Source organism: Silurus aristotelis, assembly GCF_946808225.1.
Source record: "Silurus aristotelis genome assembly, chromosome: 16".
Classification (NCBI taxonomy): domain Eukaryota; kingdom Metazoa; phylum Chordata; class Actinopteri; order Siluriformes; family Siluridae; genus Silurus; species Silurus aristotelis.
Window position 1 is genome coordinate 10,343,002 of NC_139589.1, and position 16,405 is coordinate 10,359,406.

The 16,405-nt window shown below is 35.0% G+C and overlaps 2 protein-coding genes across 2 annotated transcripts in view; one reads left to right on the top strand and one right to left on the bottom strand.

Moving 5' to 3' along the window:
• Window positions 1-16,405, bottom strand: part of LOC310739200 (sialidase-3-like) — a 161,078-nt gene that overhangs the window by 96,294 nt on the left and 48,379 nt on the right. The gene's annotated exons all lie outside the window — the stretch shown is intronic.
• LOC310739473 (olfactory receptor 4B13-like) lies at window positions 3,279-4,229 on the top strand (the record flags this gene model as incomplete). Its single annotated transcript, XM_083565397.1, has 1 exon — window positions 3,279-4,229. One exon carries the CDS (start codon window positions 3,279-3,281, stop codon window positions 4,227-4,229), a length of 951 nt encoding a protein of 316 aa, XP_083421523.1.

Genomic DNA, 16,405 nt, shown 5'->3' on the forward strand with positions numbered 1-16,405 from the left:
AAATTTCTGAATCAAACATTAATTAATGGCATGAATAACAAAATGGGGTCCATTTTGAGGTTATTGGTAGTCTGAGGTTTTCAGACTGTATAATGATATATATATTATCTTATGACATTAAGATACTGATTAATATATGACATAAGATAAGATATTATAATGTACTGTGTATTATGTACAGTATACTTCTTTATGTACTAGGTATTACTTTCATAATCTATGCAGATTTTTATCTAATTGTCTAATCAGCAGTGGGTTTAGTAGGAAAATGTCAACATAAATGATGTAAATAAAAGTATATAAAGACATATACCTGCTTTGCATGTGGACATACAGTCTAAAATTATTAGTACAGCCAGATAGACAACTTGAAATGTGGCACTCCTGTTGGCAGACCAGATAAGTTTTAGGTGAGCAAAAGTTAAAAATCAGATAGTGGTAAATTAATAAAAGTAAAAAACATGCTATTTTGCAATCATGGCATCAAGCCAGTGATTCATTGTATGTAGAAAGATCATGCTCTTAATGAGCTATTTTATGAGTTGCTCAGTAGCTCCTAGTTTTATAACCATAATGACTGTATAAGACTGTAGAAAGAACATTACTTATAATCACACACTCCAGTGCTCATGTTAGTTCTTACTTTCCAGTGTTCTGTATTGTTGAAAGATTAATGATCACACTCTTAATGTCACCCAAATGAGGATGGGTTCCCCTTTTGAGTCTGGTTCCTCTCAAGGTTTCTTCCTCATAACATCTAAGGGATTTTTTCCTTGCCACAGTTGGCACGGCTGCTCATCAGGGATAAATGCAGACCATTCACCTTGACTGTTGATTTGTGTAAAGCTGCTTTGAGACAATGTCGGTTGTGAAAAGCGCTATGGAAATAAACTTGACTTGACTTAACTTGACTTGACTTGTGGCCATACAAAAGTGTGTTGTAAATGCAGCAAAGAAAGATTTGCCAATGCATCTATATTATACATCAATCTTGGTGAAATTCTATATTTAGTTACTCAGAATATTAAAAACCATCAAATCTCCATTCATTATTGCTTGATCATTGTTAATGTTATAAATGATGAACTTTATCAACAGTGAACTGTGAACATATTAGAGTGGGGGATGTAACAGCATCCAAACATCTTTGTTCACCAAAACATTTATCACATAACCATGGAACCATTACCTCTGCTCCTTTTTAGGCTTAACTAAACAAATGTATTTTTGACTTTGAGTCCTGAACACTAATTAGAAGGATGTGCCATAATATTAGGGCTTTGTAAGAGAAAGCTCCGCTCTTTGCTTTAGTCTTTACTATTTGAGGTACCAACAAATAACCTGCACCTTTTGTTCAGAAATATCACAACATCAGATTTACTCAGATCAAGAATGAAGAAGTTAAAAGAGAAGCCAGCAGTCATTAAAAAAAATAAAAAAAATAAATAAATAGTTGCAGGATGACCTTAGAGCAGCAGGACCATAGGTAACATAGAGAACAAAAAGCAATAGCCCGCACCACAATCATTTATATTTCTCTCCACTACACAAATCTCATATGTGAAAAAAGAAGCATAGAGTCAGGGTTCATTTTCTGTCCATATCTTTGACTTTGTGCTTATGTCTCTGTCTTTTCACAATTATATTCTTTAATTTTTTTTATCCCAATTGCTAACTGTATTTAAGTTCCCCTGTCTTATTTATTTGATTTGCCTTTGAATTTGTTATTGTCCTTTACAAGTTTTTTTTCTAGCTCACCTCCTGTCACTCAAGCTCCTGTTCTCACACAAAGCTACAACTTACACCATGTGGTGCAAACCCAGTTCCTCTTTACCCCAGTGTTTCTCATGTGATCCTATTTAATTTCTGGCCTATTTCCAATGTTTATTATCACCTTCCTTTCATGCTGGTCTTCAATTATCAGTGGCCCGAGGTGTCAAAGCGACTGCTTACCATCCAGCAAACAAACTGCAGTGTGGCAGACTATGCAATGCACTTTCACATTATTGTGGCAGGAAGTGGCTGGAACAAGGAGTCTCTCAAATATTGCTTCCAAGCAGACTTTTAGAAAGAGGATGAAGATTAGTCCATGCATACATTTACATGTCCTTAAGAGCATCATTGTCCAGAACTGCTACCTTCTGTCCCTTTTGGTTACCACGTAGGATTAGACTTGCATAATGAATATAAACTGTTGCAATAAGATTAAAAGAATGAGTGGAAGACTAAATTTAATACCCCTACAAGGCATTATGAGTACCTATTCGGATGTATCCATTGGCATTCCAATTGGGGTAAATAAATTATCCATCCATCCAGCTAGAACACTGGTTCCCACCTTTAGTCCTGGTCCCCAGTTGTCTACTACAAGTGGTCAAAGGACAGCCAAACCCTTAGATGGCATCACATACTAAATACCATAAAACATAATACCTAAAGACTGAGTGATTTACACCTGACAGATGATGCTAAGAACCAGAGCTAAGTAAAAAAAAAACGAGATCTTGCTTTTTTGACCAAGTCTTGCTATTTCAGACAATTGAAGACTTTGTCCAGCATTGTATTTGCACTAATACACTTTGTTTCCTACAAATCAGTATTGTTACTACTTCACCCTGTATTTGGCAACATGCGCCCCTCCATTGGGGTTGGTTTTCCTAAGTGTCCTCTGATCTTGTGAGCATTCATATCCCAAGACCAGTGGGACTGTGCAGTGACACAAGGAATGGCAATATCGCAGACCATCCTATATTTCTAAGCCATAAAACAGCTTGACAGCTAAGCAAATAATTTAATAAGAACAACCTTCCTCTTTGCTACTTCTCCAAAAAGATCAAGCAACTGCTACTTTTAGTAAAGGCAATCTCTTTTCATTATCATTAATTGAACATTTTTTTAGCAACAGATGGAAAATAGAGTGAATATGAATTGTAATTAATATGAACAATGGTATAATATAATTGTTTTTCATTCATATTCTCATTTCAGTTACAAACATTTAATTAGGGGAAGAAGGTCAGGTGGCAGGGAATGTGATTCAATCGTTTTAAAAATGTTGTTGTTCTGATTATCTCAGCCACCCTACTTTTTTATAATATATGCTTAATAATGACCACAAAGATCATAGTAACAATTCAACAACAAAAAATGTATTGTGTAGAATAGGGATGATTTTTGGGTTAGATGAAAAAAATATTCAAACATAAATTATATATTATTTTTAAAATACCTGCATTTTCATTACTTTTTTTACTCTCTTATTTCCCCAGAAAATCTTAATGGAAAATATATCAAGCATTACCTCATTCATTCTGGATGGCTACTTTATCATGGACCAGCAAAAACATTTGTTCTTTTGCATTTTTCTCCTACTCTATGCAGCAATTTTTACACTGAACTCACTTCTGATTGCCATTATATATTTTGAAAACACACTGCATAATCCAATGTATATCTTCATATTCAATCTGTCATGTAATGGCATCTTTGGCAGCACAAGTTTGATTCCTCACCTGTTATTTAATCTTGCTACTGAGGGGCATAGGATATCTTTATCAAACTGCCTCATGCAAATCTTCTGTTTACACACCTATAATATTATTGAGCTAAATATTTTGGCCTTTATGAGCTATGACCGTTATATTGCAATTTGTTACCCACTTCACTATCATGACATGATGTCTACAAAAAAGCTTCAGGCATTTATAATTTTTGCATGGGCTTATCCATTTGCCACTTTTCTGGTATACCAGTCATTCACAATACGCTTAACGTTTTGTGCAGAAATTATAGATAAGACACACTGTGTAAATTTTGAACTTATTAAACTATCGTGCACAGACATCACTGTCCACAGCATATTCGGACTTGGTCTGACAGCTTTTTACACAGTTCCACAGATTATAGTGATTTTATTCTCTTATGCGCAGATTTTGCGTGTTTGTACATTTTCTTCTAAGGAATGTCAAAACAAAGCCATCCAGACATGTACACCTCATCTTCTTGCTATTTTGAATTATTTTGTTGGAATATCTTTTGAAATATTACAAAGTCGATTTAGTTCTAGGTATTTACCTTATGTTGTCCGGACTTTTATGTCTCTATATTTTATGATATTTCCTCCTCTGCTCAATCCAGTTATATATGGTATCAGTGGTCAGGTTATAAAGAAACATATTAAGAAAATATTCTGTGTTAAAAAACATAGCTCCATTGAAAGAATTAAGTAAAGATGTAAAAACGTTTCAGTAAATATGATTGATAAAGTCTAATGCCTAATTAAATATTATCATCGCCATTATTAATAATAATAGTAATAATGATAATGATAATAATAATAGGCAGGTTCAGAGCTACCAAAATGTCATCAGCACTAAAGGTCATCTTTATTATATGTATTCATATTGATATTTACTTCTACTGCTCTGCATCATCTTCCATGCATGATAGATAGATAGATAGATAGATAGATAGATAGATAGATAGATAGATAGATAGATAGATAGATAGATAGATAGATAGATAGATAGATAGATAGATAGATTTGAAATATTTTCATACTTCTTAAATATGTACTACTTAAATATAATTTTTAATTTATGTAATATTATTAAAACATTTTTTAATTAGTTAAATTGGCAATATCCTGAATATATATCATATGCATTTTATAAACTATTTAAGATTCAGGTTTAACTGGGATTTTATACTACTATACTATTTTTTTTTTTTTTTTTTTTTTTACAAATTTAAATTAACCATTTCTGTATTTTTGGAATGATACAAATTTCTGCTAAATTAGCTGACTTGTAGCTGTTGGTTCTTAAAATAAAATTTGTCTGTGTATGTAAAACATAGAAAACTCAGGTTGATAACAGAAGCAGTGTATTTCATCTGGGAAACCGAAGCACCCAATCTGCTAAAAGATTTCACTGAAGGAAAAGTTAGACCAAAAAGCTTCTGAAACCACAAAACTATATATATAAATTATCATATATACAAATTATTAAGAAGAAATAACAAGCTGTACAAGCTGTGTAAAACTGTTTTAAATTAGGAAAAAGAAAATCTATTATTTCGAATTATGACCAAGGATTTGTGACCAATATTTTGTATGTAGATTGATTTCTTCTCTCTAAACTGTTTCTCAAGGGCTTTTTTTCAGCAACACTGGTGCTACGTGAATATGTCGTTTCACAACACTACGGACACGAGGCGTGTAATGAGGGTCATATTGAATATTGACTAACATGGCAGAGGTAGAGCTGGATCCTCCTAGAGACAGAACAGGAAAGGAACATCTGGTTTTATTTAATCTTTTTATTTTTTTGCACTACAGAGGACTGTTTCTGAAAGGGCCATACAATAAAAGTCAGAAGGCACTTAAGTAAATTTATGATTTGCTGTCTGTCTAAACCAAAGAAATAAAAACAAACTATTTGCACCATATTTAATTGCACATTATATTTTTTCCATTGCATTGTGTTGAATCAAATCGAAAACAGATTGCACTGCACCGTAATAGTGTTAAATCATATTGCCATAGCAGCTGCTTCATGTGTATTTTTATTGTATTGTATCGTTGGCAATCTATCGAGATGCGAATCGCATCTGCTTAATTTATAGAGATGCACATATTTAACATAAACTGTTTGCAGTGGACTGTACACCCTACATGAAAAATATGAAGCCAGTAGAAACACTTCGGATAAAGTCAGTTTCATGGGTTCTAATCATTGCCAAGTATTTTGTTCAAACTAAGCACAGTTGCAAACGCAGGTTTGAAAATTTGAATCTTCAAAAACTCAAGGAATACAAATCCAAAACACAAGGCAAAGACATAGTCAAACTTCAGGCAATGTACAATCAGACCAAAACAAAATACTTGACAATGATTAGAACTCATGAAACTAAAACAAGTCAGATACAGTGTAATCACAATAACAAAGCTTGTACATATACCAATAGACACTAAGTAATAATTATATGTGTAGTCTTTAAACAAGATCCAAGATGGCGGCATGGCAGTAGCATTCAGCGGCCTTTTCGGATTAAAGTGGTGCTTTTCGAATCTTTAGCCCAACAAGTACATGGACACCAGATACAGCTGTGTTCATGTATATGACCAACAGCCACTGTTACATACAGAAATCATGCAACAACCAAACTGCATGAGTCAGTTCAAGAGGGTAAGAGGCTTTTATTGTCATTTCTAGCATACACAATGGTAGACAGTACACAGTAAAAAATGAGACAAAGTTCCTTCAGAACCCTTGTGCTACACTAAAAAGCATAGAGGTACAACACACAATATAAAGCTACATAAAGTGCATCGAGTGCAATCAAGTGCAAACAGTGCAGACAAAAAAAACAGTACAGACAGACAACACAAGACAGTGTGGGACAATACACAACACAAAATAGCGCCGACCAGTAAACCTACTGTATACTTTAAATATACAGTACTGTGCAAAGAGGACTATAAAAGACTATGAACAAGAGGATATGTAAACAAACACAATGCAGTGCAAACAGCAGTAGCAGCAGTCAAGAGGTTGTAACACGTTAAGTCAGGGTCATGGGATAGCTTACTAACTCTAGTTGCAACAGAAATCATAAAAGCACCGACAGGTTTTCAAAACTCGTGCTTTTTTTTTTTCCGTGGCAACAGCGTTACGGGTTGATCAAAGAAACGTAGAAATGAGCATCAGAAAATAATAAGGACATATTCCTCAGTCTTGCACACATGCAGTAATAACAGAAAAATGCGGCGGCAAGCAATTCCCAAAATGCCGCTTTGCTCTTAAAGGAGCCACAACATATTTCACCCGTTACAAGGTGCAAAAAACAGCATGTAAACGGTATAATATGGTTAAGTATAAATAATAAATAAATGGTGGTGGAATGGATTTAGATGAGTAATGAGTGTGTGTTTGAGTTCAGGTTGTACAGTTCAGTAACACACAGTTGAGTGAGTATGTGTGTGTAAGTTTCAGTTTAGTTCTGTGTGTTGAGAAGCCTGATGGATTGTGGGAAAAAGCTGTTGCACAGTCTGGATGCTTTGGAACCACTTACCTGATGGCATGAGGGTAAAGTGTATTAGGGGTGTGTGGGGTCGTCCGCAAAGCCAACAGCATCTACTTCCTATGAAGTAGAGACACAGCTGGGCTTTCTTGTTGACGGAGCTGGTGTTGAGTGACCAGGTGAGGCTTTCCGCCAGATGAACACCAGGTGCTGAGGAATGATTGTCTTGAATGCTGAGGTAAAGTCTATGAACAGCATTCGTACATACGTGTACTTGTTGTCCAGGTGGGTGAGGGCCAGATAGAGGGTTGTGGAGATGGCATCGTGAACGGTTTGGACGATATACAAACTGCATGGGGTCCAGTGAGGGTGGAAGCTGGGTCTTGATGTGCCTCATGATGAGCCTCTCGAAGCACTTCATCACGATGGGTTTGAGTGCGATGGGGGACAATAGTCATTGGGGCAGGAGACTGTAGACGTCTTCGGCACTGGGGCGATGGTCGTTGTCTTGAGGCACGTAGGAACAATGTCACTCTGCCAGAAATGTTGTCTGGTCCAGCAGTCTTCCCAGCCGTTACGACATACTATGTCCAACCTGTAGGTTATGGATTGATTTGTTTGAGAACCTATAGACCAATACCTAGGGATAAGCTTTTGACATGCTAGAGGTTATATTTCTATGTATAGGCTTCTTGTTCTGGACACTACTGTGCATGTTATATATATATATATATATATATATATATATATATATATATATATATATATATATATATATATATATATATATATATATATATAAAACAATTCTATTTCAAACTGTAATATCAATATAATATCAAACTTTTATGTATGCTGTGTTTCCTGCTCTAGAGGGTTAGCTGTTATAATAGCTTATCTGTGTAATACCTTGTGAATATGGTGTACATGGTCATCATAATATAGCAAGTAGATCAATATGTTTCAATGTAGGCAATCATGAATTGTCCCAGCATACAAAACCTGGCAAAAGTTTGGGAACTCCTAGTCTTTATTGGTTTTGGGAAACACATTATATAAATAAAGGAAATTTAATGGTATAAAGATTTACTTTGACCAAGCCAATATATACATTTACAGATGTTAAACTTTATTTTTATTTATAAATCGTCCCTTAGCATGAATAAAAGCTTTGCACACTCTTGACATTAAGACAGATCAAGACCAAATATTAAGCCAAAATACTTTGTCATGCAACTTGTAAACTTGCCAAAGGTGTTCTTTGGTAGGTGGATATTTCTTTCTGTTGGGTCAATATTCTTTTAACCATGAAAAAGTCTCCAACTTTTTACTGCTCCATGTTTGACATATTCTCTCCTGTTCTCCATCTTACACCCCAATTTTAAAAAGTTGGGATGCTGTGTAAAATGTAAGTAAATACAACATGCAATGATTTGCAAATCTTATAAACCCATATTTTATTCATAATAGAAAATGAAAAAAAAAAACACACAAAATTTTCATACAGGGGAAAGGTACCATTTTAGGGAAAATGAAATGTGATGGCTGCAACAAGTCTAAAAAAATGTAGGCTAAACCAACAAAAAGCTAGAAGAAAGTTAAAAAAAAAAAATAACTAGAGGAACATTTTGCAACTAATAGGCTAACTGGCAACAGATCAGTAAGATGATTAGGTAAAAAAAAGGTTCAAGCTTTATGATGCAAAGAAGAACCCATATATGAACATGATACAGAGACACTACCATCATGTTAAATGTGGAAAACTGTTCTGTGATTAGATGAATAGCAATTTTAAACACTTTTTGGAAAGCATCCTCCAGACTAAAAAGGAACCATGCAGTTTATCATCAGCGCTAAGTATGGGGGTTCCTAAGACCCTATGGAATGGGCAGCCTGCATATTTGGAAAGGGACCATCAATCCTTAAAGACATATAGAGGTTTTCAAAGAGCAAATGTTTTCAATCAGAGAAATGTTCTTCAGGGAAGGCCTTGCATATTTCAGCAAGACAATGCCAAATTGTATACTGCATATATTACAACAGCATGGCTTAATGGTCTAATAGTCCTGTCCTGAAATGGCCTGTCAACAGTCCAGGCCCTTCATCAATTTAGAACATTTGGTGCATCATTAAATGAAAAATACAAAATAAAATGACACAGAACTGTTGAGAATCTGTATCAGATACAAATACGACAACATTCCTCCCAAAACTGCAGCAACTGGTCTTCTCAGTTCACAGCCATATATGAACTGTTGTGTTAAAGAAGAGGAGATGCTACACAGAAGTAAACTTGACCCCGTCCTAAGTATTTGAGAAATATAGCCATCCAATAAAAAATTATATTATCCTTATATTTTTCTTAAAATTATGTATTTATATATATTTGTATTCTATATATATTTTAACAGCACTCTACTTTCATTTCTCCACTGGGGTTCATGACATGATGTCAACAAAAAAGCTTCAGGCATTTATAATTTTTGCATGGGTTTATCCATTTGCCACTTTTCTGGTATACGAGTCATTCACAATACGCTTGACATTTTGTGCAGAAATTATTGATAAGACACACTGTGTAAATTTTGAACTCATGAAACTATCGTGCACAGACATCACTGTCCACAGCATATTCGGACTTGGTCTAATGGCTGTTTACATGGTTCCCCAGACTATAATGATTTTATTCTCTTATGCACAGATTTTGAATGTTTGTTTTTTTTCTTCCAAGGAATGTAAAGCTAAAGCCATCCAGACATGTACACCTCATCTTCTTGCTTTTTTAAATTATTTTGTTGGAATATTTTTTTAAATAATACAAAGTCGATTAAGTTCAAAGTATTTTCCATATATGTTCCGTACTTTTATGTCTCTATATTTTATGATGTTTTCTCCTCTGTTTAATCCAATTATCTATGGTATCAGTGGTCAGGTTATGAAGAAACATATTAAAAAAATATTCTGTGTTAACAAAATAGCTATCATGAAAAAATAGGACAAACCGGCAAAAGCTTCAATTACAAAAGCTTCTTTACTTCTGTTTTGTTTTCTATTTTTTTGTGTGTGTATTGAGACTCCATTTTTCTTCCATTGTTTAAAAATAATAATAGAAAAGTGAATAATAGGAATAAAAATTTATTTAATAAAATTTTGCTTGTATAGAACTTTAAACAACGAGACACTTGTAATCCTATTTAATCATAAATTTCAGGACTTTTACACATGATACTATCGCTCTGTGGAATTCTTTTAATGCATGTGATTATCTGCTAAAGCTTTTGGTTTAATTGAGTTCTTGCCTATTTAAAAGTATCTAAATGTTGTTGAAATAATTAGACAAATCTGTAACAAACAAACAAACAAATAAATAAATAAATAAATAATAGTTTAACATTTCTACATACAAATGCAACTGCACACTGTATATGAGACATATTTTTGACAAAGCTCATTGAATGGGTTCATGAAAATAATGTATTATTATTATTATTATTATTATTATTATTATTATTATTATTATTATTATTATTATGTATAATTCTATAGTCTTTATAACATGCACTAAAACCTTTACCACTACAACCTCAGTGATTCAGTGGCCTAACATCTTTCTGAGACAATATTCTAGACACAATTCTGAGACATACTATGAACTATTCCTACTGTATAAGTGCATGCATTTAGTGTCAACGTTGTAATAACACAGAGAAGACTGAGAAAATCGTAGCACCAAAAACAATGTTAGCTGTTTTTAAAAAATGCATATAATTACACTATCTGATCAGAGTTTTTTTGGGCATCACATCCTTATCTGTCGTTAAACATTCCATTCCAAAGCTGTGGGTGCTAATTTGGACTTTGCCCTCGCTTTGTTACTGTAAAAGCCTCCACTCTTAGGAGGATATTCTCCATTAGATTTTATAATGTAACTTTTACCAACAAAAGTATTACTAAAAAAAGAAATACAAGAGCTCCAGTTTTTTCCGGAGTGAGCTTGTGGTCTGGGCTTAAAGTCAATTTAGTTCAAGGTTTTCACTTTATGTTTGTCTTTCGTTTATGTCTCAATATTTAATGGCACGTGAAATGAAATGAGGACCCTAATCGCTGATTTTAGTATTCCAAAATATGGGAAGACATGATTGAACAAAAACTCTGAAAGTTACTGAAAGAGACTGGGATTAGTCACAGAGATTTGATGAATGTAAACATTTGACAACAACTAAGATGGTTGTATAGTCCTATGATTCACGACAATTAGTGAGAATCAGTGAGACCAGGGGTATTGTGGTGTAAGAAGTGAAAATACACTGCTGTTAGGAGCGATCTCAGAAAACAGGAGGCAGAGTTCTCATGAATATATTAGATTCAGAAGAAATTCCCACCTGTTTTTAGGAAGTGTATGAAAACAATATATAGTATGCAGTGTTGCCAAGGTCTGCAATAGTTTTACATAGATGCTGATTATCAAATGGTTCATTTAAAAGTTTGCAATATTTATTGACTTAATAAATAGTACTCTACCTGTTCTGTGGTTAATACTTTCATTGGAGGGAGGGCTGTGGTGAGGGCTGTGGTGAGGGCTGTGGTGAGGGCTGTGGTGAGGGCTGTGGTGAGGGCTGTGGTGAGGGCTGTGGTGAGGGCTGTGGTGAGGGCTGTGGTGAGGGCTGTGAAATACAATGTGGCAAACCTTGTCCACTTTTTAAGTCAGAGCTGCCTGATGACGTTGATGAACACTGAGACTTCAGGGCCATCATCCAATTTACCTACTCATCTACTTTCGATGTGTACATATAATCATGCAAGCTGATGAATGCAATTTTAATGGTGCATTTTATGAAGCTATGTAATACTAAATGTTACAGAGATTAGATATGTTTTTATTTTTTATTTGCCAATTAGTAAATTCTTTGTCTCAACTTTACCTAACAAATTAAATATTATTGAAACCAAATGACAGTTCAGTAATAATTCAAAAATGTGAAGTCCAAAGACAGTAAAAACAATGTAAACTACCAAACATTAGCAATAGCTGATTGCATGATTCACCCAATAAGTAAAACAAGTGCCTCTAATCAGCATTGGTATTAATTGTTAATTGTCATTTCTCAAGTTTTCATTTTCCTCCTCCATTTCTCTCAGCTTCTTCTGTGTGTCTGTCAAGGTTGTGTCTATATACTCATCAACAATCATTTGAGCAACATTTCTTTGTGGTTTGGGAAACACTGTCCTTTTTCTTTAGACATTCAAATAAGGTAATGTGGTATATCCAACTACCAGCAATGAAAAAGGCTATGCAATGGAAAATCTCTGAAAATGATATGAATGCATTGCATGCATTGCTAGATGTACCCATGCCCTCTACTGGCAGGTATTATAACAGAATAGTACCAATAGTGCCAAATCGAACATGCGGATCATGAATACGGATGATCCGCTGTAGCGACCCCTTATGGGAGAAGCCGAAAGAAAGAAAGAAAGAAAGAAAGAAAGAAAGAAAGAAAGAAAGAAAGAAAGAAAGAAAGAAAGAAAGAAAGAAAGAAAGAAAGAAAGAAAGAAAGTCATTCACAGCCAAACATATACAAAGATAAAGACAAGAAACAACTCAGTTGTGATATTGAAAGATGGAAGTATTTTTTAAGGTTTTATACTTTCTTTGTGTCACTGATGACCAACATTGCCTATATGCAGTCGAAAATGTGGGAATTGTACAGTGCAGAAGCTGGTTCGAGGATGTATTGTCTAAATATCATTGACCTTTATGAGGACTTTTCATTTTCCTACAGGATTTGAAAGAGCACTTGACAGCAATGACATTGTGAGACCATGTATTTACATTAATAATGAACTGTCTGGTCCTGTTGTTTGTGAACAAATCAGAGCATATTGTTGTAAATACTTAAAGTAAAATAAAAAAAATTCTAGATCAGTGACCTAAAATGTTAAAAATTAAGGGGTTAAAAATTGCCTAGAATATATGATATATTATATAATATATGACAGAATGTCATTTTTGTATATGTCACATGAACTCTGTTGGTGATTATATGTGTAAGAATCACTTTGAGTTTGTGTAAAGTTTTATTTTTGTGGGTTTAAAATAGAACTATTGTACAGTATATACTAAATGTAGTACTGTGATAAAGTTGTGATGAAGAAATTGTCACAAAGGAATATGAAATCTGGTGATGTAATATTTTAAATAAAAACTACAGTATATTGGTATGTGAAATATGCAACTAAACCTTTTAGACACACTAATAAATAATTTTGTCATTAAAACGTGTGCTCGTGTTTGTAGTTTAAATCTAAATGTGAAAATCAGTATACAGTATGACTATTATTGACTATAGGCATAAAGGGTCCACTTAGGTCAAGATAAGAGCAAGATCATTGTTTACTACATATTTCCGTAGTGTATGTGTTCTTTATATTTTGGCTACAATGTTGAGAACAATAAAAATTAGGAAAAACCACTGAAGGAAAAGGTGTGTGTAAAAAACTTTTAACTGTACACCAGTGTTGACGAGAAATTGTTAAATTATGTAAAAATGAATAAATAAATAAATAATTAAACAAAAAACAACAACAACAACAAAAAAGACATATGCAGTTAACTTCAACAAAAACAGGTTAAACAGTGACATTAAGTGAACTTCTTGATCAGACAATCTATTCAGGCATTACTTTGATGTTGCACACAGTACTTAATGACTGGGCTCTGTTGATAATAAAAAAAAAATTTCTTTCTGATATTTAAACTATAAGATTGTCAGGCCGGAAGAACTCGCCAGAAACCGAAGTTCAGCAAAACGAGGTTTTAATGAAACAGATAGAAAATAGGTAAAACGGCAAACCATAGAGTACATGAAAGTCCAGCAAGCTTAGGTAATTCTATGGAAAGGTTAAGTTCGTGGAATACACACTATCCTGGGAAGGGTAGTAATCCAAGCATGATAGTCTGTGAATGTTCTCTAGCGTGAACTGTAGAACGGACAGTGACATGAAGGAGAGCGGAGCTTAAGTAGGGAGGTGAGCTGATGAGTGTCAGGTGTGGGTATGTAGCATGATGGTGAGCTGCTAGGAGTGATAGGTGCGTTTGGAGAAGGTGTGCCTGGTGGAACCCTGACAGTACTCCCTCCCCCAGGGGCGGCTCCTGACGCCCTGACCCGACGCCTGGGTCGGCCCCGACCCTGGAGCGCAGGATGACATGGATGGCCGGTATGGAACTCCTCCAGGAGCGCTGGGTCCAATATGTCCTGTCTGGCCACCCACGACTGTTCCTCTGGACCATAACCCTCCCAGTCTACTAACTACTCCAGGCTCCTACCCCGGCGGCGAGTACCTGTACTGAGTAAACCGAGGGCTGATCCAGTATCTCCGGCGGCGGGGGACCTGCCGTCTCGCCCGGGTGTTGCAGGGTCGAAGAGGTGTATGGTTTTAGGAGCGACACGTGGAACGTGGGATGAATCCGGTATCGGGGAGGTAGCTCTAGTCTGTAAGCAAACTCATTGATCAGCCTCTTGATCTTAAAGGGTCCAATGAACCTGGGGTTCAGCTTCTGGCAAGGGAGTCGCAGCTGTAGATCTCTGGTGGACAACCATACCAGATCCCCGGGCCGATAAGATGGGGCCTCCAGCCTCCGTAAGTCTGCATGTCTTCGGGTCTCCCTCAACGCCCGACGCAGTTGAGTGTGCGCAGACTCCCGAAAACAGTAGTCCACCACTTTATTTATTTATTTATTTATTTATTTTAGTTCATTTTCATGACAAAGAGGGAATTAACTGCAATTCATCCGATCACTCTTCATAACTTTCTGGCGTATAGGCAAATTGACATCCTAAAAACTTTGTGCAAGTGAATGTGTCATTCTCAATACTTTCGCCTATGGCTGTATATACAAGTGGTAATTACCATGAACGTGAGATATGTCCTCAAACAAACAAACCTGAAACGTTTCACAGAAATTGTTTGTGTAAAAAGTAGACTCTGCATAATCACGACACCATTACATTCCTGATAAGAAGCTCATAAATTAAACCAGGGGAAAACAGAATTTTAAAGACAGTTGTGGGTCTTTACAATACATTCCCATATTCTGTGAATGCTCATAACAAAAAATAATTTAATGTATTTCAATGTACAATATTCTATTTATTTAAATGTGCAGTGTTGTTTAGGAAAATAAATCCCCTCAGTTCATGTGTGCACAAGAACTAATTCACACAGGAGCAAAGGTCATTACTTTTTGTTCCAATTAAAAGACTACACAAGAATGCTATTATCCAGACCTGACTGTGTTTTGGGAGTTTGAAATGTTGTTTAAAAGATTTTGCTCCAGATATTGGTGGGAAGATATAAACTGATAGAGCAAGACAGTATCGTTAGCACAGAATGTTGTTTTTTCCATTGTAACCCTCCCCAACTCTGAACTTCTGCTTCTTGACTAGGTATCACCTTTGCTAATTTTCTCTTGTCAAAATATTGCTTTTACTGATTTTCTATTTCCTCACACTAGAGAAACTGACAGAGGTATAAGCACAGGCTTCTCTTTCATAAATGACTTCATTTTTTTCCCATTTAAATTTAATGTTATTATTGTCTCTATTAATTGTTTTATTTTCTTATAACTTAGAGCCAGTCCTCCTGCCTCCTTGCTTTTCTTGTTTTCTTTTCACTTGATATTTAACCAATTCCTGCTGACACACAGGCAAAGATTTTCTTCATCAGCTCTGAGCATTAACATCACTTTGTATCATTTACATTTCCATGCAAGATACTGTTTTTCCTCAAGACCTGCTTTAATTCTTTGTCCTAATATTATTGTTAATACCATTGTTCTGTAGATAACACAACTCGTTCTCTCTTTTACATTCTACAGACTGAGCTGCTGTATATTTGGTCGTCTCTCTGAAGAACTCTGATTGATTCTGATGTATTGATGTACAATTTCTGCTTTCTTTTCATATTGTTAACCTGACTTGCTCATGTAGGTTTCTTTTTGGAACACTGGGAAGATCTAAACATTACTATTTGCTCATGTACTTGTTTAGTCCATTTTACTGTAACACTGCAACATGCTTGTGGCAGATTTTTGCATCCCATATGACTTGTAATTGTGCCCCCTTAACTGCATCTCTTGACATTTTACAGCTTCACCAAGGTCTCACAGTAATTCCTTAATTGCGGACGTTTGATCTACATCTTTAAACTGTCTTATTTGTACAAAAAAGAGAATATGGTATTTCATCCACTTATACTGTGTTTTCTCAGTAGACTAGCTGCCTTCTCCAGCATGGATAAATTCAAGCTAAATATATTTCTCTTAGATATGATAAAGATTGTGCTGGTTTATGTAAAAATTTCATTAAAAAAATGCAACTGA